General features: G+C 38.3%; 1 protein-coding gene across 7 annotated transcripts in view; it reads left to right on the top strand.

The window, feature by feature from the left end:
- The window catches only part of dlg3 (discs, large homolog 3 (Drosophila)), a 534,760-nt gene that overhangs the window by 143,173 nt on the left and 368,078 nt on the right, over positions 1-23,509 (top strand). Inside the window, exon 2 of one of the 7 annotated variants that reach the window (XM_072595184.1) lies at positions 2,269-2,311. The exons of the other annotated variants lie outside the window; for them this stretch is intronic. Within the exon in view, the coding sequence (XP_072451285.1) occupies positions 2,306-2,311 (6 nt within the window). The 5' untranslated portion in view covers positions 2,269-2,305. The remainder of the gene's footprint in view (positions 1-2,268; positions 2,312-23,509) is intronic. 7 annotated transcript variants of the gene reach the window in all.

The raw sequence follows: 23,509 nt of genomic DNA, 5'->3' as shown, positions 1-23,509 counted from the left end.
CTTTCAGGATTCTTTCCAATATTTGCCTACCACCGATGTCAGGTTCACTGGTGTATTATTCCCTGGCTTTTGCTTACCATCTTTCTTAAATACAGGCACCACGTTAGCCAACCTCCAGTCTTTCAGCACCTCAACTGTGACGATTGATGATCCAAATATTTCAGTAAAGGGTACACCTGATCAGGTCCTGGGGATTTATCCACCTTTATACAACACATCCCTCTCTGTAATATGGACATTTTTCGAGATGTCACCATCTGGACCACTCTTTGCTGTTGCTTCTACTCCAGAGATTTTCGAACACATTCTGAGGAACTCAATGGCCATTTGTCACTTGGATGACATATTGATACATGCTGTAACTCCATGATAGGAGATTTTGTGATGTCCTGAAATGTTTACAAGCAGCAAGCTGAATTATAAATGTGCATTTTCTAGAGATTCTATTTGTTTTCTAGTTCACATCATCAGCAAAGACGTGATAAAAGCTAATGCCCTGAAAATCAAGGTGATCAAAGATTTTCTGATCCAAAGTTTCTGCAAAATCCACAATGATTTCTGGTTATGGTGAATCAGTTGGCTAGGTTATGTACCATATCTTGTCTCTGTTTCAGGAAATTAGAGAACTCTCTTATTGAAGTTGTAAGCATCATAGTGGAGTTAAGGACATGCTGACCTCCAGTCATTATCTTAGTCCATGTCAATCATATGCCATGATTATTGTTGTGGATGCCTTGGCCACAGGCATTGGGATTTTTCTTTATCAGGAAAGCCAGAAGATACTGAAAACCCATTTATTATGCTTCAAGGACATTGTCGCATAAGGACACTTGTTAACTCCATAATTGGGAAAGAGGCTTTAGCATTTGCATAGGCCTGTAAAAAATGTTCTGATTACATTGTAGACCTCAAAGCCATGATTGAGTCTACTCATAAGCATTTGGCCTCTTTACTGGATGAAAAATTTAGCAAAATGCCAACACTTTCACTGCAGACTTACTGGATTTATGCGTTTTTAATGGTAATCCCCTGTTTATTGTGGAATAACTTTCTTCAGCTGGTTCACCAAGGGCAGTTAGACATAGTGCCATGATCCTAGTGTAACATACTGAAAATCAATCCCTCTATTTCCTGAGTTACCACAAATGTTAAACATTTTAAAAGAAACACACAAAATGTCCAAATTATCTGATTTTCAGACCAAGTTTGATAGAGAGCAGGTTTCTGGACTTAACAAAGAGGTCACTAATGTTTATAGGTTATTAGATTCTAACTGCATGGAAACAGTTAAACTAAATTAAGTAATTAATCAATTTAGAACTCTAAACTCATTATTAGCTCCCTCTTACATACAGTCAGGCAGATATTCAAAGATAACAGGGAAGAAACATAGGATGACAAAGAAAAAATTAGAAAGATAGTTCTGTAGTCTTTGGTCACAAGATCTATTGAGTTAGTTCGTACTGATTTGAAGGTTTCTCCTTGACCTTGCTTTTTCTGAATGCTTCCACTGTTTGAAAGAGGCACAAGGTAACTGTTTGCCTTACTAAAGATCTTTGGCTTATCCAATTCAAACTTACAACTTGCAGAAGCTACTGTAGGAACGATAAGCTGATTTTCTTTAGGTTTAACGTGGCTTACTGTAAGTAATTGACAGAGAGATTTCTTTGTCTGCTACAGATCTGGTTTTACTGCTGACCTTTCTAGTTCTGTTTGCTCATAACACAAGCTGTTCAGCTATTTGACAATCAATTACCATGTTAGCAGGCAGAGGACCTTTGTCATTGATAATTGTTCACAAACCAATCAAATTCACTTGTAAAAACTGTTCAGTTCTAATTAATCTGCACATTGTTGGAACCCATAGTTGCACAGAGTTCATAACTGGTCTCAAATTTTTTACTTTCGAAACATACAGCCGTCCTTATAAGTCCCTGGATTTCAAATAGTTATTCCTCATTCAAGGATGTATTCCTCATCCAGTGGATGTGGTATAATTGGGTTTACAGAAGGCTTTTGACAAAGTCTTAGATAAGAGATTAATGTGTAAAATTAAAGCTGTTAGGCTTAGGGTAATGTACTGAGATGGATAGAAAATTAGTTAGCAGACAGGAAACAATGGGTTGGATGGAGTAAATGGGTCTTTTCTTGAATGGCAGCTAGTAACTAGTGGGGTACCGCAGGGATCAATAATAGGACCCCAGCTATTCACAATATATGCCAATGATTTAGATGAGGTAACTAAATGTAATATTTCAAAATTTGCAGATGACACAAAGCTGGGTGGAAGAGTGAACTGAAAAGGATGCAGGTATGTTACACTGTGAGTTGAACAGGCTGATGCATGGCAAATGCATGGCACATGCAAAATAAGGTGGATAAATGTAAAGTTAGCCACTTTGATAGCAAAAGTAGGAGAGCAGATTATTATTTAAATGGCTGTAAATTGAGAGAGGAGAATGTTCAATGAGACCTGGGTGTCTTAGTGCACAAGTCATGGAAAGTAAGCGCACAGGTGCAGCAGGTAATTAGGAGGAAAACTGTATGTTGGCCCCATACAAGATGATTTGAGTACAGGAACAAGGATATCTTGCTGAATGTATACAGGGCTGGTGAAGCCATACCTGGAATATTTCATGCAGTTTTGGTCTCCTTATCTGAGGAAGGATGTTCTTGCTCTAGAGAGAGCGCAGTCAAGGTTTACCAGATTGTTTCATGGGATGGCAGGATTGATGAATGAGGAGCAATGGACTCAGTTAAGATTGTATTCACTAGAGTTTAGAAGAATGGGGGGAGTCTCACAGAAATCTATAAAATTCTATCAGAAATAGCCATGTCCTTTTTTATTCATTCATGGGATTTGGGCATCACTGCTTGGATTAGAATTTATTACCCAATCCTAATTGTTCATAGGGCAGTTAAGAGTCAACCATATAGCTGTGGGTCTGGTGTCACATGTAGGCCAGACAAGGTAAGGATAGATTTATTTGTTGAAAGGATATTAGTGAACCAGGTATTTTGTTTTCTCTGATGATCAGCAATAGTTTCAAGAGTATCGTTAAACTTTTAATTGTTGGATTCAAATTCTACTATCTGCCATGGCGAGATTCAAACCCGTACCCCCAGAACATTACCTAGGTCTCGAGATTAATAGTCTAGTGATAACATCTCTAGGCCATTAACTGCCCAAAAGTAATTTGCAAGAAGGATGTGTTTCATAGTGAAGGAATTGAGAACCAGGGATTTTAATCTAAGGATAAGGTTAAATTTTTTAGGAATGAAATGAGGAGAAACTTCTTCACTTAGAGAATAGTGACCCTATGAAGTTCACTACCACAGAACGTGGCTGAGGTCAAGACGTTATGTGTTTTCAAGAAAGAGGTAGGTATAGCTCTAGTAGCAAAAGGGATCAAGGGATTTGGGAGGAGGGGTTAGGGTTTGAATTTAGTAATCAGCCGTGATCTTATTGAATGATGAATCCAGCTCAAGGGATCAAATAGACTACTCCTACCTTCTCTTTCTATGTGTGTCTATTTCAGTCCACCGATTAAAGAAGCATAAAAATAAAAAAAAGACAGTCTTTGCAATAACCAACTGCAGAGCAAGAGCTCATGGGGCTGTTTAATGGCCAGTGATTTTGAAAACCTTCAAGAACCTCATCGTCAATTATAGTATTCGTGCTTTATAAAGTAATAAATACGGGTACTTCTTACTACGACAGAACTTCACAATAATCCCTGCACTTGTTTCGGCATGGATTTCTTCATGTGTGAAGTTCATTCCTGGCTCATTTTGATTGGTTACTACTCAAGAAGGCTTGAAATTTAAACATTTTACATTAACAACCACAAACTGTTATGAGAATCTTTCTGGAATTATTGCCACACACCATAATCTAGATGTCATTTCTAACAATGGCCCAAAGTTTGCTAATAAAATGTTCAGAGCATTTGCAAAAACACTGGACTTACAACATGTCACATTTTAAAGTTTTATGGACAGGCCGGAACCCTTCAAAACATTTCAAGAAAGCAGCCCACACCCTAACTTTGCTAGTTGTTTAAAGCAGACATAAGGATATTCCAGGAGAGATGCAGCTGGTCAAATCACTTAGTTTAAAACAAAACCGCATTTATTTACAAGATTACCATATGCAACACAAACGAAAGAGAACAGAATACCAAATAACTTAACCTGTCCGAAAACCCAACAGATTATCTCAACTTAATGATGCTGTTCCAAATAATTGCAGCAATCCCCATGAACACCCCTTGACCCAAAAGGTAAAATCAAACAAAGGGTCTTACAGAAGAGGTGTCAGAGAGAGACAGGAAGATCAGCCTGGACCTACTTCTTTGGGTCCATAACAGCTTTTACAACAACTGCCCGACTGCTTTCAATCAATAGTCAGACCAAACAAAAACAGAGAAAAGCTGAGCTAAGGAAGTGGCGCTCCCCTTTCATTGTACAAATTTTTAAAAAACTCGAAAGCCTTTTCCCGAGGCAGTATCTGTTAGTTACAATCAAATTGGCCCCAATACTCTTCAAATTTAAGATTTTTCGGAATCTGTGTCTTTTACGACCTTTCTGAGAAAACCCAAGGACAGCACAACTTTGATTAAGGAGCAGCTTCATCACAAACGTTTGCCTCAGTACCCTCAGTTCAATAGAGAAACAAAGCATGTGGATCAAACAGCAAACAATCTGCTGAAGAACAACCAGATTTTCATATTGCTCTGCTTATTTACTGTTCCATTCTGCTTACCTCAGAAGTGTCTCTCTCAGAACAGCCATTGTCACAAAGATTTAATACTAAACTCTCTACTTTCCCAAGTAATATGTTGCCACTTTCTGTGGTAGTGAATTTCACAGGGTCTGGGAGAAAGTGAGGACTGCAGATGCTAGAGATCAGAGTCAAACGGTGTGGCGCTGGAAAAGCACATCAGGTCAGGCAGCATCTGAGGAGCAAGAGAATTGAGGTTTTGGGCATAAGCCCTTCATCAGGAATGGGGGGGGTTCAGCTGAGAGGTAAATAATTTGGGGGTAGGGTGGGGTGAGGTTGCTAGGAAGGCGATAGGTAGATGCAAGTCAAGGGTGGACCAGATAGATGGGAAGGAAGATGGACAGGTAAGAGTTCAAGAGGGCTGTGCCAAATTAAAGGGTTGGAACTGGGCTGAGGTGGGGGGAAAGGAGATGAAGAAATTGGTGGAGTAAACTTATTATTTATCAACTGATTAAAGAAATTCGTGAATTTCCATATTAATCAATCGAAATCTGCACCTCCATTCTAACTGATTAAAGACTTCGTGGCCATCTAGGTTTGTTCAATACATTCACATAAGTTGTATGACCCTTTGATCTTTTACTTATAAATTCAGTGTTCAATGTGTTCTCTCTCACTAGCTGCCTGAGGAATGAGCAGGGGCTCCGAAAGCTTGCAGTTTCAAATAAGCCTCTTGGACTATAACCCAGTGTTGTATGATTTTTGACTTTGTCCATCCCAGTCCACATGTGGCACCTCCACATATTATGTATAAATATTGAGCGTTTTGATGAAAGGTCATGACCTGAAACATTAATTCTGTTCCTCTAAAATGTCCAACATTTTCTGCTTTTTCATGCATGGAGAAAGTGAAGATGTTTCTTTTTAAAAATGAGCTACTGTACAGGAAGAAGGGCTGGAGAATGCCATACAGAGCAATGCTGTAACTGGTTCACAGGATGACCTTTCTTTAAATGGTCTTTCCAGTTTTGTGAATATTCCTTTATTATTGTGACACAGAATCACATTATTGTTATGGTGCAGAAGCAGACTTTTTTATCCATCATGTGTGCACCAGCTCTCTTCATGAGCATTATGATTTAGTGCCATTCTCCTCCTTTTTCCCCACAACCCTGAATATTGTTTCTATTTAAATGATTGTCCAATGCCCTCTTGAATAACTGAATTGAACCTGTTTCCACCATACATCCAGACAATCCAGTACCCAATTGCTAACTGTGCAAAAAGGTTTTTTCCTCACATCACATTTGCTTCTTTTGCAAATTATCTTATACCCATGTCCTCTCGTTCTCAATCCTTTTGTGAGAGATTACAGTTTCTCCCTATCTTCTCATGAATTTAATCTCCTCCTCTCTAAGGAAAACAGACCCAACTTTTCCAACTTACCTTCATTACTGAAGTTCCTCATTTTTGGAACCATGTTTGTAAATGAATTTTGCAGTGCATCCAATGTATTTGAATGATTTCTAAAATGTAGGACCCAGAACTGTCCACAATCTCCAGCTGAGTTCTAACTAGTAATAAAGTTAATGAATGCAGTCACATACTGAATAGATAAACAAAAATGTCTGAGTTGGATTGTATATAGCAGTGTGCAGTCTGAAGCTAAGCTGAAACAAATGCCCTTCTTATAGTTTGAGATTCCAATTTGTGCTCCTTTTAATGCTTTGAAAATAGAGTTTGATCAATGAGATCAGTAACTGCTGCGAAACCTTGCAATGATATTAAAGGATTTGAACAAAAAGTAAGGAAATTAAACATATGAAGCCGTCTCTTGTTGTGTGCCAGAGAGAAGGTTCAGCAGAGCTGAAACATTGAAGACTGACAGGAGACTGTAATTACAGCTGAGAACTTTCATTCAAAATCATTCATCGTGTATATAAATGCAAAACATTAAAAAAACTGCTTCTATCCTGAAAACTAACAAAGTGTTGTTTTTGTATGTAGACTTTAACAGATTGAGCAGTCCTTTGTGTTTTATTCATTTATGCTTCCTGGCAGATAACAAATTGTAAAGATAAAAATACTTTGACCATGTGCTGGCCTGCTGTCAAATTAAATACCTCTCCATAATGTATGGTAAAACACAGGGGACTGATAGCTGAATCAGGGTAGTTGAATCTGTCTCTCAGTGTACAGTATATTGTTATGACCCAGTCACACAGAGATTCCCAGCAGTACAACACTAATCTGAGCTAAAGAGGACAGTGCTGTCTTTACATTTATTCCATTCTTCTTTGTTGGAAACTCAGCAGAAAATTCTTAACTATTTATAGAGAGGAGCTCCAGTTAGAAATCAGACAGGGTGAAAAACATTGCTACATTATTTGAAGAATGTTTTGCTTTCATTCTTGTCTTGTTTACATTTTATCTGGAAGCCAAATGATTTTGCAATACCACGATTAACTACATGAATCTTAGGTTTGTCCATTACTTAATATTTCTACAAGGAGCACATTCCCTGAAATACTATGATGCTGAACCAAGTGACGTTTCAAAACTGAGGTAGTGAGAATTATGTTGAGGAAGAGTATCTATCAAGGAGTATGGAAAAAAGATAGTTACTGAGCTAATGTGCAGATTGACCAGGATCTAATTGAATGCCAGAACAAAGGCCAGATTGAACTATTCCTTTCCCTTCTTTCTGATATGTTAGGTTGTTTAACTTTAATCTCACACAAACATGTAAAGGTTTTTCATCTTGTTACTTAAATCTTTTGTTACTAGCTTCCATATCTATCTTACATAATTTTTGTTAGGTTTCCTTTATTTATCTGATAAAACGAGTTCACTTTTTCTTTGCACTCATCTATTGTCTTCCTATATTGCAAATGTGTAGCATTATAAGCTTATTTACAGTATACTTATTGTATCATTGTTTTGATATCCTTAACTCTTTCAATCTATCCTTTGGTCTAAAATTGCCAAGCTTAAAAACTCGAGTTTTGTATCACCCCATTTCTCGATTTGCTGCCTCCTAAACTGATTCTCTCAAGCATGCCAAGCATTCAAAATTATGGCCATCCTCAACTTATCTTTTGTCATTGCTTTCACACAGTGAACTAAAGATAATGTTAAAAGAATGCAATTCATCACTCTCCATCTGCTTGAAAACCACATAAAGATTCTTCCATGTAAATTCTTGACCTCTGCCTTTCTCTCAATTTTCTCCATTCTATTTGATAACCTATAAATTGGTTTTAATATCTGATTTATGCCATTTATGGTAAATGTTTCTCACCACAAACATTAACTGTTTTCCATTTCCTAAATGATAGTCTTTATATTTCAATCTTCTATAGTTTATTTCTTAGTCTATTTTTTAAATTTATGCAATCCCCTCTACAACCACGGTTGTATCTTGTCCTACATGATATTCATCCAAGTTTCTTAAAAAGAAGGAAAAGAATGGTGTGATTGCATAGCACACCAGAGCATCTCTGTGTGGCACCGTGCCAATTCCTCAATGCTTCTGAATTCCCATTCTTAACCAGGTTAATGTGCAGAGGCATATGCCATGGGAGGAATGGAAACTCAAAGGAAAAGCAATCTGTGAAATGTTTTATGTATGCTTTCCAGCTGCAGACTTTGAGTAGCAGTGACAGAGGCCTGGAAGCAGTGACCCACCTGTTTTCCTACCCTCAGGTGGTCAAGGGAATTAGCCAGGTAACAAAGGGATTTATACTCTCAGCAATACGTTTATAGATGATTTTAACAGATTATGGTTTGAATCTATTCATCTGCAGAATCAAGGAAGCCATCTATCAGAAACGAGCAATGTCCTCTTGAAACATGCACATGACATCAGTCAGGTTTGAATGCTGTTTTAACTAAAGCAGAGGGACATTTGTGGATTTGGTGCCAGCCCAAGCCAATGGGAAGCAACCAAGAAGCTCAAGATTAGGAGGAAAATGAATTCTTCTCTGTGTCCCATTTTTGAAGTCTCCCCTGCCCAGGGCTACCCTTCTGATTGCATGAAATTCTTTCTCACACATTGTACTAACCTGTTCCTTCGATTCCTGATTTCAATCTCCTAATGTTTAACATCGCAAATGGCCCAATTGTTCTTTCAAATTGGTTTTGATAAGGAAATTGGCCAGAAGCATGGAGAGGAGGTTTAAGTGTGCACATTCTCCAGTCTCATTCAACAGAGGTCAATGGATTCCTACACTCCTTGACCACCCATCCATTCAATTTCCAGTCTAAATTAAAATGTAATTGTGTTTCCATGGCCTGCTACACACACTGCTATGTTTCTGGCTGTATTCTCCAGATTAGGTGGAATTAATTTACAACCTGCTTTGTCTATCATGTTGCTCAAAAACCGTTATTATAATCTGTGTGGTCATAATAATTTTAGTACTGTCCTAAGCAATTCTGTCCGCGTCCATAGCGGATGCTCCTTATGATATGCCTCAGAATTAACCCTTGTGCAACATCTCCCTCTCACACTAACATGGAAGTTTCTCAATGTTTTTGTGCATTTATTTGGTGTTTATTTTGGTTTAGTAAGAAGCTTGGAAAATGCATGGTATTTCCTTTTTTAGAGGAGCTAGAGTTGTGATATGTTACATCCTTGTTGTTTGATGACGGAAGATGAAGTCTCAGGAAACTTTTATAATTCAGAAGCATAGATCATTGATACCTAGCAAATGTAGTGAATGGGGTATGTTTCCAATCATTCTCCATTGATAGAATTGAAATAAACCACAGTATTATTGCTTATTTACTTTTCACTAATTCTCAATTCTGGAACAGTTGTATTGGTGAATATTACAGTACAGCCTGTTCCTCAGATCTCAATTTACTGGCATTCTGTTAATGCAGCTGGTTTCCTGTCTCTTATTTCACACCTTGTAAATTAGAGAAAAAAAGAAAAAAATCAATTTACCACAACATAGTGTGTTTGGTTTTTAGTAACTAAAGAACGTTTAAAGGGACAATTTTACTGAAAGAAAATAAACTAGAACATACTAACCAATTAGTAGAAATTTTATTAAGAATGCACTGACCTACACAGTGGGTCTGTAGTATCTGCATAAAACACATACCTACTCGCATTTAACTATATAAAGGATACTTTAATCATAATGGTCAAAAGCTTCCTAAAGCATTATAGTGCAACAATTTGGTAAATCACAATCATCTTTATTTTGACTAAAAGCATTAAACTCTAAAATTACCTCCTTGTATTTTCAACTTCACTTCCTTGTTTCTTTCCTTGGAGACACTCATTAAAACCTGTCATTTTTTCATGCATTTCTTTTTGTGGCCTACTATCATATATGGCTTTCTGAGACACTTTGGGGTTTTTTTTATCACATTATAAGTGCTTCATAAATGTAATTCGTAGTTGTAACAATTCAAGATAATTTTGATTATAACCAATGGACGTGCTTCATGCTTATGTTTGCAAGTTGTATTTCATAAGTTCCTATTATCTATAGGCATTGTCCAGTTGGCTTAGTCTGATTGCTTATATTGTTGTATGTGCAGTTTGTGAAGTAAACACCTCACCATGAGTTAGGTTTTGCTGCTACTGTCCTTTTAAGCAAGGGATCTACAACACCTGCTTGATCTTATCTGACAGAGGAAAACCACTCCTGGTCCAACGAGAAGATGCTCTTGAATAAGAAGTAGGCAAATGCACTTTAGCAATTAGTTACAGATCTTAATAATATGCTAGATATTTGGCAGAATCTTCTCAGCCCCTGAACACTGGGCATTGGCAAAAAAGTTGGGGAAATAGGATAAGATTAGCAGAATTGAATTTCTTGACAGTAAAATCAAAAGGTCTGATTCTCCAATCAAGTGTTGCACAACAAGGCAAGAAGCTCACTAGTGAGTGACGAGGGGCCTATACCTGACTTTATTGCTTAATTTTGCCTTATTGATATGCAGTTTTTAAATTCTTCCATCTGATGGTGTCCTGACTCACTGCAGTATTGCATTGGAAATTAAGCCCTACTCTTCCTGGAGTTGTGAAAATATGTTTATACCACCAAATTGCCAATTTTACAAAACTGTCTAATTCAGGTTACAATATGCACATGAAGTTTTCATCATGAACAAGAAAGTCATCATTTATTGGAATCAAATATTTTTAAGTAATGGCAATAAAGAAACATCAGCTCTTATTTCATAGCTGTATAATTTAAACTCTATGTTTTTAAAAATACAAATATAAATAAATATGCAGAGATAAGACAAATATTAAGAGTGGGAAGAAACAAAAAAAATCAATGAAGCACAGTGTTCGAACCAGTCCACATTACAGGTATCACTGAGTTGTTTCCCTTCAATACTTTTTTGATTCCTTTTGACTCTTTGATGAAGATACATTGATTGGTAATTAGATACATTGATTGCCAGTCTTTCATTTGCTGGTTGCAGATTTGCCTTTTCAGTGTCTCTGAATATGTTTTATCCTCTTTCGAGAAGGGAATTTGCAAACGGAGTAGCTAGCTGCTCAGAACTTTCTTTTAACTCAAACTCATGGATGAGTGTGTGTGTATGTGTGTGAGAGAGAGAGAGAGAGAGAGTGAGAGAGAGAGTGAGAGAGAGAGAGAGAGAGAGAGAGAGAGAAAGTAGATTTAGGTGCTTTTTCCTTCACAGGCTACATTTTTCTGCTGTATTGTCCAACACAATCGTGGTTGAAAAACCAATCAAAGGTCTATCTCAGGGCAAAACTGCCCTGTTTATAAAAGTGATATTTACACTCAAAAGAAACTAGATGGTGGTAATTCATGTCATGAAAATCAGAGCAGGTACCTGGTGATTCAAGCTCAACACATTTTCCTCCAGCACTCCGCCTTAGACATCAGGCACCAGTACCTCCAAATATCTCCATAGGCATTGAATACCATACCCCCTCTGTTTGCAAATGTACCAGCCTCACCATACCTCATGGCATATCTCTGATCCACTTACAATATATTTCTGAACTTTAGTGCTGCACTTTGAAGTGCAGTGGCACCTTACATAGTAATGCTGCTGCCTGGACAATATTCATGGAGGAACAGGTTCCAAACTCATCATGGCATCAGGGTGCATCTAACAGCTCCTCACTTACTCTCTTCACTCACCTTGCAGTTACTTCAATGCTTGGAGCATCTCTGCCTCACCTTGCCTCTTTGCACTTTGTCCCCTCAGCCAGAATTTAAAGACTTATAATACTTTGGTTGTGCCTTACTATTTAGTGCACACATAAAGACGAGCATAGTTGTCAGCAGTGATCAGTGAAGAGGGTGAAAGTGTTGATGTTAGGCACTGTACTAAGCCAAGTCAGGTCAAGGCAGGCAGTCTTCACTGAGAAATTGCTGGCATAGTAAGTTGATGCACCATCTGCTATCAGTCCAGAGATTTGAAGACAGTCTATTGGCTGCTTGGAGATGTTACTGACTATGTGCCACTCTGTGAACTGCAGAGATACAGATCCTGTATCTGTGCAGTTCACAGAGTGGAACATGGTTGGTCCTGCAGGTCTGGTGCACCCAATCTGAGGAGGAATGATAAGTCAGTTAGCGAGATGCACAGAGATGAGTCAGTGGTCCGGTAATAATCAGTTGGGGTTGATCATGCAACTCAGTCAGAGAAGTGGACGACATTAGCTCCTGCAGGTCAGCCCAGCAAAGGTCAAGAGGGTTTATCAGAGGCCACTGCTGTGGGGATGGAAGTTGGGGTAGTCAGTTGTGAAGTTTGAAGCAGCACAGTGGGATGTCATTGTGAAGGGGCAGCTCAACAGAGGGAGTAGTATGGGGAGGTTGTTGATGGTCACAACAACCCATCATCGATACAGAGACAGTGCAGCATGGTGATTGACATGACTAAGCTGTTGGCTACACTATGTATGGAGGAAGAGTAGCACTCCCTTAGACAAGTTTTAAGATGAGATGAGGCTAAGAAAGGGAAGAATGTGTAGCTTGGTTCTTAAATAACATTGCATTTGTGAAAGTACATTTGAATTTGCAATGAAGTATCATTTGTGCTACCTTTGTACCCTGAGAATGATTTATTTTTCTCCCACCCCCACCCTCCAAAGCAACCACTGGAGAAACGTTCCATGAGTCTCACCAAAATTCACACTTAATCAACTTGTGGTAAAATTTTCAAACTCTTCCCACCTTACAGAACATGCGTCATTGCACCTTTATCATGCTAGGTTTTCAGTGGCAGTTCAGAAATCTGAAAAGAACTCACTTAGTTGGAGCTAAGATCGAGAAAGGATAGTAACATCCACTAATATTGACCCAAGTAATATCAAATGCACAACATTACATATATAGTAATAATGAAGAAGTTGGATGCAGCTCAGTTTCTCTTTTTTGATGTTTGTCCCAAGCATGAGAAGTTATTACTAAATTCTACAATACATTAGCCTTGAAATTTGCAATATTAGTGTGCAAATGCCTAATTTTTCACATGACATTCTCTTCTAAATAAACAATTAAAATGACAAAAAGAGGATTGTAATACAATCCATTATGGACTTGTAGACTATTTTAGGCAATTTAATTAAGTGCCAGAGTTGACGATGCTCATGGTGTGAATCATTCTCTGTGAATGAAATATGACCTTGTTCAGACGGTGCGATTTGCTTGGTCTAATTGTGAATTCAATACACCATGAAGCTTATAATGATACAGCACTGATGCCTTCTTGACTTGATGGCATGTTAGGCATACTTAATTAGATGCACACTTGAGCAGAAATGAATGTACAGCAGAGTGGGTTGGTTCCTTTTAACTCATCTTTGCATCGTATCCCTCCACCCTCTTTAAAAACAACTAAATTGTCTAATTTTTTAAAAAATCTGCTTTAGTGACCTTTACAACTATAATAAACATGAAGTGAGAAATCACTTCTGAACTCTCTTTCATGCTCTAAATTTATCTTAACCAGTGTCTCTATTAATTTGAGTCCTTCAATACAATATTGTGAATTTCTTTGCTGGATGAAGTTTACAAAATAATTTCACTGTCTTTTTAGGTTTTGTCATTTTCAAAGCCAATAAGGTGATCTTCCTTAATGTTTATTTAAGGATTCCCATTGTTATTTCCAAAGATTTTTCAACAGCAATAATTCATTAAGTCATTTGGTAGTACAGACCTGAGTATTACTGAAAATACATTTCATTAAAGTACTTGTCTTGCACTTATCATTCCAATTCGCAGGAAATACCATGTAAAGAAAACCAATGTTGTTTTGCTGCACAATTGGATGGCATGATGGCTCTTGGTAGTATGTTGATCCAGATACCCAGGTAATGTTCTGGAGACTCCCACCATGACAGGTGGTGGAATTTGAATTTAATTAAAACAATCCAGAATTAAGAGTTTAATGATGACCATGAAGCCATTCCTCTAGTCGGAAAAACCCATCTTGTTCACTAATGTCATTTTCGGAAGGAGATTGCCATCCCTACCCGGTCTGACCTACATATGTCTCCAGACCCAGCATTGTGGTTGACTCTTACCTGCTATCTGAAATGGCCTAAAAAAACATTCAGCTGCAAGAAAGGAGAAGAGGAATGAAAATGAACAGACTACCTGGCATACTGCACGTGGACTGCAGCAGTTCAGGAAGATAACTCATCACCAGCTTCCCAAGAGCAACTAGGGACACATGAGAAATATCAGCCAAGCCACCATGGCCAATGTTCCATGAATGATTTTTTTTAAAGTTGCCCTGATGAGTTCAAGATGAAAAGCTTCAACAGAAAGTGCTTTTTTATCAGCAAAATAGAATGGTAAACATTCTGGAAGATGTTAAGTATCCACATGAGGTATGCATTCATTGCTGAGGATATTTGTTTTAAATTCAAGCCATTCTGACTGAAGCTTTACATTTTCCTCCTGCTGAGAAGCACTACTTTTCTCTCAGCAACCATGGGGGTAGAAGGATAATTAACCCTATTCAAATAGTCTTTGTAATGATTGTAACAAGGCTAGCCAGGTAAACCTCATAGAATATGAGCTCCCTGATTGGGGCTGTTAATCTGGTCCAATAAGGGAGCCCTGGCTGACAGATATAAATAGAAGTGTTAGCAGTTTTGTTCACTCTGATAGCTGGCTCCAAAGGAGCTGGATCAGTGTCGAAGACTTTCTACATATAAATAAAGGGTGATTTAGTGACAGGGTATCAACTGCTGTGGAATTATTTCTGTCTTCATGCTTACTTTTATACACATTTTATGTTTTAGGCTTTTATCTTCCCTATCACTTGCAGTTGCCAGCATATGATGTATGTGTGGAACCATCAGGCTGTTGGATTGTTTGATAATTTTGCTTAAATTTAGCTTTTTGGGGAAACCTACAAGTGCAGGGTGGAATTGAAACCATTTTTGGAGAATTGCTGGTAACAATTCAATAAATAAGAATGGAATCAAGTGAGATATGTTTCTTAACAACTAAAGACATGTATTTAAGGAGAACTGTGGCTAATGGTGTCAATGATTACATGAAGATGTCAAGGAGTGATAGTATTCCTTGACCACAGAGGATTGGTTAGAATATCTTTAGTCAATCTGTTTATTGTAAAATAAAATTCTTAAGGCAATGACTTCCTTACAACATAACCTTGCTTATTATGTCACAATTTCTGCATCATGACTTTTTATATCATTGTTTATTTCATTGGCAAAGGTCAATATAAGCTTTTGTCTTTCATGTGACAATTGAAATCTCCCTATACTAAGTAATAATATTGCACCTTACTGTTGTATTGCATACTGTTTTGGGCCCTTTTAGATCCTGCATCCCCATTTGTCCCATCTTCTCCAATGTCTGCATCCACAATTTTCTGATATCGTAAGTCTGTTTATTTTGCTCATGATCTCCCATTATGTTGCTCCTGAATCTCCATTTCCACTCCTGTGTCTGGAGGTTATACTACATAGATGTTTTAAAATCACAGTTGGAAGTTTCATCACATACTATAGCCATTAGCTGATCATCATACTGATTCCTGTAATGCTCTGTCTTGCTATGCCATTTGGGAAGCAAAAGGGTTAAGTACACAATGATGTTTGACTGTCAGTTGAAACAACTTTTTAAATCTTGTATTCAATGTTTTTTTTCTGGCAAAGAGAAACAACAAAAAAAAATCAACCCTTTTTAATGTTCTTAAGATTTTTCTTCAGGGCTGCACATAGCAGTGTGCGAGAGATTGATCTTCAACTCCAGGAGACTCCAGGCCAATCCTGAGGTGTTGCCAACACTATATGTCACCACTTATGCTGTCAGAAAGCTTGATCCTGCTTGTTCCTTTTTTATGTCTTGGTGTATAATGATATATTTTAAAATTGCTTGTTGAAGGAACTCAAGTGACTCAAAATGCTGCTTCTAAAAAAGACCAGGAATAAAGCACTCAGGAAGCTAAAATCATTCTTTATTCTCTCTATTTAAAATCTGCATAACCTTCACTTTTCCCCAGTCCCAGTTGTCTGCTTTTGGACAATATTCTCAATGCTAAGTCTTTATCATGAAAATCAAAAATCAGAGTAGTAATGGAGGGATAATAAAAGGTGGATGAAAAAATGGCAGAGTTTCAAAAGAGACATGAACATAGTACAAACTGGGTACACACAAAATGAGAAATAAATATGGGGTATCCAAAGTTAAAGTACCCTGGATGACTAAGGATATTGATGAGAAAATAAGGAAGATAAAAGAGGCATATGGTACAGAGTGCAGTAATAATAGTAATAGAAATCAGGAAGAGTATTTCATATTCAGGAGAGAAGCCAAGGCTAGAAGAATGAATGCTAAGAAGAAGCATGAGGAAAGGATGGCAGACAATGCTAACCAAGTAGTAAAATGTTCTGCAAAGCTATTCATAGTAAAAGATTCGCGAAGGATAGAGATTGTACCATATAGAGGTTAGGAATTAAAGGTTAGAAATTAAGCTTACAAAACCAGGTAAAATTGGAACAGCTGATCTTTAGAAACTGGACTTCTAACAGGAGGATGGTGAAAGAGAATTATAGGAGTGAGAAAATGATAAAGGATTAGAGACAGAAAAGAATGGAAAAAAGAAGAGACAATTCCACGAAAGAGGAAGGAAGTTTAAATTAAAGCTGCTCACACTAAGAAGGGAGAATCGACATGAAGGCTGTTCTGGTAAGAATCCACATCTAACTCAGACTTAAGAGCTAAAATTAAGTTCACACATTTAATTCCAGAGATCTGGCCAACACATAAGTTTGTGGTAAATTTACAGGGGGCTCAGAGAACTGTTCAGATGGGCCAGGCAAAAGTGAATAGAAAGCTCCCTTAGTGGAACAGCTGCCTTGGAGTATAGCAGAAGCTGAACATTCACTTAATGACAGAACTGTTCAAGGAAAGGTGGAACAATTCAAAGGAAAATTCATTCCAAAACTGAAGCAAAAAGAGCCCCATAGTAGACTTCACTGTTGAATACACCAGTGAAGTTAAAATACATTTGGACATGAATAGGAAAGATTTAGAGGGACATGGACCAAATGCAGGTAAATGGAATTAATTTAGTTTAGGAAACTTGGTCAGCATGGGTGTGTTGGACCAAAGGGTCTATTTCTGTGTTGAATGACTCTATGATTCTATGAGTAAAACCAAAGATTGAATTTTCCCAAAATGTGGCTAATTTTACTCTGCTTGCATCAGTATGTGTGCACCCCATCTGAATAGCTGCATCTTGAGGAATTTTGAGCTCAGCAATAGAGCAATGCTCACTTGTATGTTCGAACTTATGGCATTGACATTACAGGTGCCACATTTAAACCTAGCTGTGCACCATTTCAATTGCTGCCAGCATAGTCTGAAGCAACCACACAGATAAGTGCAGTGTTCATGGTCCAGGTAACCATGCAGCAGTGCCACAAGAAGGTTAATGATAGTACAGAGGTTATAGAAATAGGCAATCAAGGATCAAAACTTGGAAAGGTGGCATAGCTCAGGGAACAAATCTATCTGCCATTCCCAAAGCAGATTTTGAACACAGGTTAGAACAAAGAAAATGAATGCAGAATGTATATGTTGTCTTCCCAATTTTTGTATTGTTATTTCATTCCAAACTTACAAAGGAGCATTCACTGTTAGCAAAAAGGAAAGTATTGTTCTCATTTGTTCCTCATAGTTGAGAGGTGATAAGGTTGTGTTAAAAGTTGACTTATAAATTTTGACTTTAATCATCTGAAATTTAATGCCTGGAATCTTTCATAGATTAAAATCATTTTAATAAAGTAAAAGCACTGACTTAAGATGGCAACAGTAATCATCTGATCTCAGCTTCAACCAGTTCAAGAAACTAGCGAGTTTTGAGAAGATTTGTAGCTCATGTTGAGTGTCTGATGTAAGTTTACTCACTGAGCTGGTAAGTTTGTTTTCAGATGTTTCATCACCATACTAGGTAACATCATCAGTGAGCCTCTGGTGAAACCCTGGTGTTATGACCCGCTTTCTATTTAGTTCAAGAAGCTGTCAATAAAAAAATGACAACCTGAACTTGTTGGATAGTTCCAAAGGGTTTATACAATATTTACATGTGATCTTTTCTGCAGTTAACAGTACAAAAAGCAACAGACACCTCTATCTCATTCAAATGAGTGAAAGCAGTCACTCAAATCTGTTACTCTGATTTGATTTACACTTTTCTGAAAGTTTTATATAATGGCATAAAAGTTGCCTGCAGATTACGCTGTTTGGACAAAAATTGAAACTGGATAGAGGCATTTTTGAAAGAGACAAGATGCCCTTTGGCAGAGGTATGGCACTCTTTGGGATTTTAGAAAAGCATGTTCATGTTTAAAAAGTGCATAAACTCACTGGGACTTGCAAAGTTGTCGATAACTGTCCACAAATGTGAAGTTAAATGAACAACGCTCAGCTTTTGAGATTGCCAGGTTATATAAAATCATTATAAGGTTTGTGCTGCATGACTGATATCCTCAACTAACATTTTTACAATCAGATCCTTACTGATGGACATCTGCTAACGAGAGCAGCTTTTATTTGTCATTTCTGCCATATACAACTGATGCAGTAAAAATGAGACAGTGTTCCTCCAGGACCAAGGGTGCTACATTGATAGCACAAACTATTCAATCGTACAGGCATGATGTGCATAAGAAGTGCAAAATACACAAGTTACAGTGTAACAGAAGAATGATAAATAATAGACATTTTTCTAGCAGCAATATGAAATAATTTCAGATGGGAAAGAGTCCAATTATACTGTGTTAAAGAGCCTGATAACTTCAGTGAAGAAACTGTTGCACAGTCTGGCCGTGAGAGACCATATGCTCCAATATCTTCTGCCAGATGGCAGGAGGAAGAAGAGTTTCAGAGAGAGGTGTGGGGGGTCTTCCACAATGCTCTTAGCCTTTTGGATGCAGCATGTGGAGTAAATGTCTGTAATAGAGGGAGGAGAGACCCCGATGATCTTCTCAGATGTCCTCACTATCCGTTGTAGGGACTTACAATCTGAGATGATGTAATTCCTGAACCAGGCAGTGATGCGGCATCTCAGGGTACACTCAATGAACTTTCTATAGAATGCGGTGAGGATGGGGAGTGGGAGGTGGGCTTTCCTCAGCTTGCACAGAAAGTAGAGACTTTCTTGGCCATGGAGCTGGTGTTGAGGGTCCAGGTGAGATTCTCCACCAGGTGGATGCCAAGAAATTTGGTGCCCTTCATGGGGGAGGGCGAACAGCAATGGACTCTATTTGCTTATTGAATGAAAATGGTTGTTGGCATAAGGTTTCAAGTACTTAAGTAAAATGTTTGTTACATAAATCAGGAGCATTCAAATGAAATGCTTGTTTCCAGAATGGATTTATCCTTGCAATTTTACTTTGTTAGATGTTTGTTTTGTATCAAATAAACACACTCATTTGTCAATTGTGACATAACCAATAGACTAGTAACTTTATTTTCCATCATAATGTTTCCTGATTAATGCCCATATTATATAACAGGTGAGTTGGAGAGGGAATGGCAAAAGGTGGATATTTTCTCTTTTAATATTTATTTCTAAACTTTTCATACAGAGCCAGGTCTTTGACTGGCTCTATGCCCAGATTACCTCAGGAATCAGACAGCCTCATAGGCTCTTCATGAATCACCTGGCCCAATTTCTAATCCAGTCCACCTCCCTCAACCAAACTTCCCAAGTGCAGGCAGCCACTTTTAAGGATCAAGTTCATGGATGTGGACTTTCTTCTAACTCTGCCCTTTCAACTCTAGAAAAGAAAATTGGGACCAAAAGCCCTTTTCTTTCAACTATCAAATCTTAATCTTCCTTTTTATACTAGATGCCCTCCCTTTTTTCACTTTATGCTTGTGTTTGTGTGTGTGCCTGACGTCATGTTTTGTTACTTTCTTTCATTGAAGAAACACTTCTAATTGGCCTGTGGAAATAAGTGATTGTCTTCAAAGCAATTAATTGGCTGTGATGCAAGTTTTGAAGAGAGCACGGAGGAAGGTATTAAATGAAGGTGATGGAGATCTTGGTTCCTGGGAGACGTCCTTCTCAAGCATTTCTCAAGGATCAAGGACTATATGGGCAAAGTTGCACTACTTTGAATAGTCCTTAATTAATCAGTGGATATGACAGGTGACTAATTGATTACCACGCATCTTACAGGACTGCCATTTAGAGCTTCCTCAGATATCCTTTTATACATAGCATGTCAAACATTATATATGATCTTCTACCATTAAATCAGCCTATTCACCAAGGTACATTGCTACTTTAGGCAATTGAAAACCCACTATAGATTAAAACTTCTTATATAGTTTTTATCCCAACTCTCTCCCTAGGCCCACACCGTTCCTGAATTGTTCATTATTAAGGGACAGCTCTTTGACTGAATCACATCCTCTGGTGCATCATTCACTTGATTATAATTTTATCTGAGTCTTAACAGTGAATGTAGCAAATTAGATTGTCCAATCACACAAAGCATTAGACTTCACTCTGTTCTTACTTGACATCATTGCATATGCTCTCTGCTAGCTGAGTTACAACTAGCAGCTAGCCAACCTCTCAACCTTTAATAATGTTTTAAAATTGCATGGAATTACATCTAATGTAAAGAATCTCTTAACTGACAGAAATCTTAAAGTGTGGTGAACATAAATTTCATATTGATTGTAAATAAAATGGTTGAAGCATTAACGGAATATTTTATGTTCTGCTGATTTTCTAAATGTGCCTTCCAGTGGAAGTTACCTATGGAGATAATTATTAGTTAAGCCATGAGCCATCATTGCTGTTCCTGTGTTTCCCATCCACTAAACTGAAAATAGATTCAACTCCTTAAAAGCTGCTTTTATTTCGCTCTGATCTGCATTGAATTGTTGCTGATAAACTAGCAAGTCCCACAGATAGAATCTGATTTGATTTTGCTGCAAATCTGGTCAGTCAGATTTTGCTATCCCATAATGGGACAAACTGCATTGGGCTGGGGAGTCTAAAGTTTTGACCTTTTAGTTTACAGAACAGTTGTCACCATTTAGTGAGATCTGGACTGTGTATATCAGTAAAACATGAAAGTCCAAGAGAAATTCCACCACCAATGCTTTCACTGTATCCTTCTGGCTCAGTGGGAAAGTCATTGAACAAACATTGAACAATCTGCCTTGAAGCCAGCTCCGCAATCATTCAGAAAGTGTAGTGAAGAAGGTTAGTCAGTGCATTGAGTCTAGGAGTTGGAAGGTCATGTTGCAGCTGTACAGGACATTGGTGAGGCCACTTTAAGAACACTATATTCAATTCAGGTTTCCCTGCTGTAGGAAAAATGTTGTTAAACTTGAAAGAGTTCAGAAAATATATACAAGTATATTGGCAGGATTGGAGGGTTGAGCAATGAGGAGAGGCCATATATGCTGGGGCTTTTTTCCTTGGAGTGTTAGAGGCTGAGGGGTGATCTTATTATGGTTTATAAAATTGTGGGGGGCATGGATAGGGTTTTTACACAAGGTCTTTTGCCCAGCATAGGGGAGTCCAAAACTAAAGGGCACAGGTTTAAGGAGAGAGGGGAAAGATTTAAAAGGGACCTAAGAGGCAACTTTTTAATGCAAAGGATGATGCATGTATGCAATGATCTGCCAGGGTAGTGGTGGAAGCTGGTACAATTGCAACATTTTAAAAGGCATCTGGTTGGGTGCATGAAAGGTTTAGAGGCATATGAGCCAAATGCTGGCAAATGGGACTTGATCAGTATAGGATATCTGGTCAGCATGGATAAGTTGGAACAAAGGGTCTGTTTCCATGCTGTACAATTCTGTGACTCTATAACTCTTGTACAACCAACATCCATGGATTGGACACTGTCAGTGAGTTTTGAGAAGATTTGTAGCTCAGGTTGCAGTTCTGGATGTAAGTTTGCTTGCTGAGCTGGAAGGTTCATTTTCAGACGTCTCATCACCACACTAGGTAACATCTTCAGGGAGCCTCTGGACAAAGCCTCCAGGCTTCGTCCGGAGGCCCACTGAAGATGTTACCTACTATGGTGATGAAACGTCTGAAAATGAACCTTCCAGCTCAGCGAGCAAACCTACATTCAGCATTGGACACTGTTTACGGATAATCTGAAAACTGTCTCTGTTGTTTAGTCCTGTTTATTCACCTCTAAAATAGCCAGAATTCAAGGAAGACCAAAGAAGATGCTTGAAAAGCACTGTGGAATTCTCCTTGAAGTCCACAATCCTTGACTTTAATAATAGGGAGGAGCTTGCCAACAAATCTTCAGACAACATCTCTGAGCTGCATCATGCATTGAATTACAATATCTGAATGATGAAACAGAGTTATATTGAAGAAGGGAAAAAAGAAGCAAATCCTGGGCTCCTGATCCCACTACCTGATTTTACATTCTGCTACATAGAACATAGAACATAGAACATAGAACAATACAGCACAGAACAGGCCCTTCGGCCCACGATGTTGTGCCGAACATCTATCCTAGATTAAGCACCCATCCATGTACTTATCCAAATGTCGCTTAAAGGTCGCCAATGATTCTGACTCTACCACTCCCACGGGCAGCGCATTCCATGCCCCCACCACTCTCTGGGTAAAGAACCCACCCCTGACGTCTCCCCTATACCTTCCACCCTTCACCTTAAATTTATGTCCCCTTGTAACACTCTGTTGTACCCGGGGAAAAAGTTTCTGACTGTCTACTCTATCTATTCCTCTGATCATCTTATAAACCTCTATCAAGTCACCCCTCATCCTTCGCCGTTCCAACGAGAAAAGGCCGAGAACTCTCAACCTATCCTCGTACGACCTAGTCTCCATTCCAGGCAACATCCTGGTAAATCTTCTCTGCACCCTCTCCAAAGCTTCCACATCTTTCCTAAAGTGAGGCGACCAGAACTGCACACAGTACTCCAAATGTGGCCTAACCAAAGTCCTGTACAGCTGCAACATCACTTCACGACTCTTGAATTCAATCCCTCTGCTAATGAAAAATAGCCAATGCCTACTCAGTGACTTGAAGATCCATGGTAGATGCTATGACCCTGATTAACCATCAACTGCCACCAACAACGTAGCAGAAAAATGACTGGGTGGGAAATGCAGCTGTAGTTTGTCATGCAGAATGTATAAGGTGAGAAAAAGATAAGAAGGGAAAAGAGAATGTGGTGTAAAAACCAGCACAACATCCCTTTAAGCATTGTCACTTTCAACAGCCAAGGCTATCTCCTGCCTGTAATAAAAGCAAAGTACTACAGATGCTAG

This window comes from Chiloscyllium punctatum, chromosome 25, assembly GCF_047496795.1.
Source record: "Chiloscyllium punctatum isolate Juve2018m chromosome 25, sChiPun1.3, whole genome shotgun sequence".
NCBI classification, from domain to species: Eukaryota; Metazoa; Chordata; class Chondrichthyes; order Orectolobiformes; family Hemiscylliidae; genus Chiloscyllium; species Chiloscyllium punctatum.
Note: the sequence above shows the minus strand (reverse complement) of the source record. Positions and strands in the feature narration are given on the sequence as shown.